The sequence below is a fragment of the Perkinsus marinus genome (assembly GCF_000006405.1).
Source record: "Perkinsus marinus ATCC 50983 genomic scaffold scf_1104296951444, whole genome shotgun sequence".
Classification (NCBI taxonomy): domain Eukaryota; phylum Perkinsozoa; order Perkinsida; family Perkinsidae; genus Perkinsus; species Perkinsus marinus.
Genome location: NW_003209292.1, coordinates 1 through 749, shown reverse-complemented (window position 1 = coordinate 749; position 749 = coordinate 1). Strand labels below are relative to the sequence as shown.

Below are 749 nucleotides of genomic sequence, written 5' to 3'. Positions count from 1 at the left end.
GCGGAAGACGACTCAGAGTACGGGTTGTCGGCTTTGGTGGCAACCACGGGATGATAAGGAGCTTTTGAGGATCCTAAGGAGCAAGAAGGGTCTGCATACTGTTACGAGTGAGAGAGGGGGATGGTGTGGTATGAGGATGAGGAGGATTGATTTCAGCTACTATGATGGATCCCGATTCGGATAACACCTACTTCCTGGAGCGCATTGAGGGGCTGCGAGTCGAACAAGAGAGGCTGGCTGCTGCTAGTGGGCGACCGAAGAAGTCCAAGTGAGAGCTTGCCTGTGGGGAGGTCGTGTTAGGTTGTCTTGGTCAGGTCTAAGGAGGATGGCAAAGGGGACTCGGGCACTATAGAGGTAGGGCTGGACTCCCTCGGGGGGGCCTGATGATGAGGATGATGCGGTCTTCAGTGCCCTAATGTACTCTTCTGCCTTGGTCGGGTACGCTCATTATGGCAAGAGTGGAGGAATCAGCAACGAGCGCTGCTCTGGACTGCTGATACTGATGCAGCTAAGGACATGGTTAAGGTAGTGATAAATCATACCACTCCTTCGCCACCTCTTGGGGTAGGCCTTCGTTGACACAGTTCTGAGTATCGGCGTGCCGCCGGCTGTGCTGGACCCACTGCTGAGGAAGGTGGGGCTCAGGACCACTTTTGCTAAGTTGCCATTTCATGGTAATAGCAAGTCCGCGGGTGAACTAGCTGATGTTGGCTTGTTAGGTAAGGAGGAAGGGACTAAGCACCGGGGAG

General features: G+C 54.3%; 2 protein-coding genes across 2 annotated transcripts; both read left to right on the top strand.

Annotated features, from left to right (window-relative positions):
- Positions 1-161: 161 nt before the first annotated feature.
- Pmar_PMAR012319 (hypothetical protein) lies at positions 162-525 on the top strand (the record flags this gene model as incomplete). The annotated part of the gene is made up of 3 exons (XM_002777581.1): positions 162-268; positions 315-354; positions 409-525. Coding segments are annotated over 3 exons (264 nt in total), but the record flags the coding sequence as incomplete, so codon positions are not given.
- A 43-nt stretch (positions 526-568) lies between these two features.
- Positions 569-719, top strand: Pmar_PMAR012318 (hypothetical protein; the record flags this gene model as incomplete). The annotated part of the gene is made up of 1 exon (XM_002777580.1): positions 569-719. A coding segment is annotated over one exon (151 nt), but the record flags the coding sequence as incomplete, so codon positions are not given.
- Positions 720-749: the final 30 nt, after the last annotated feature.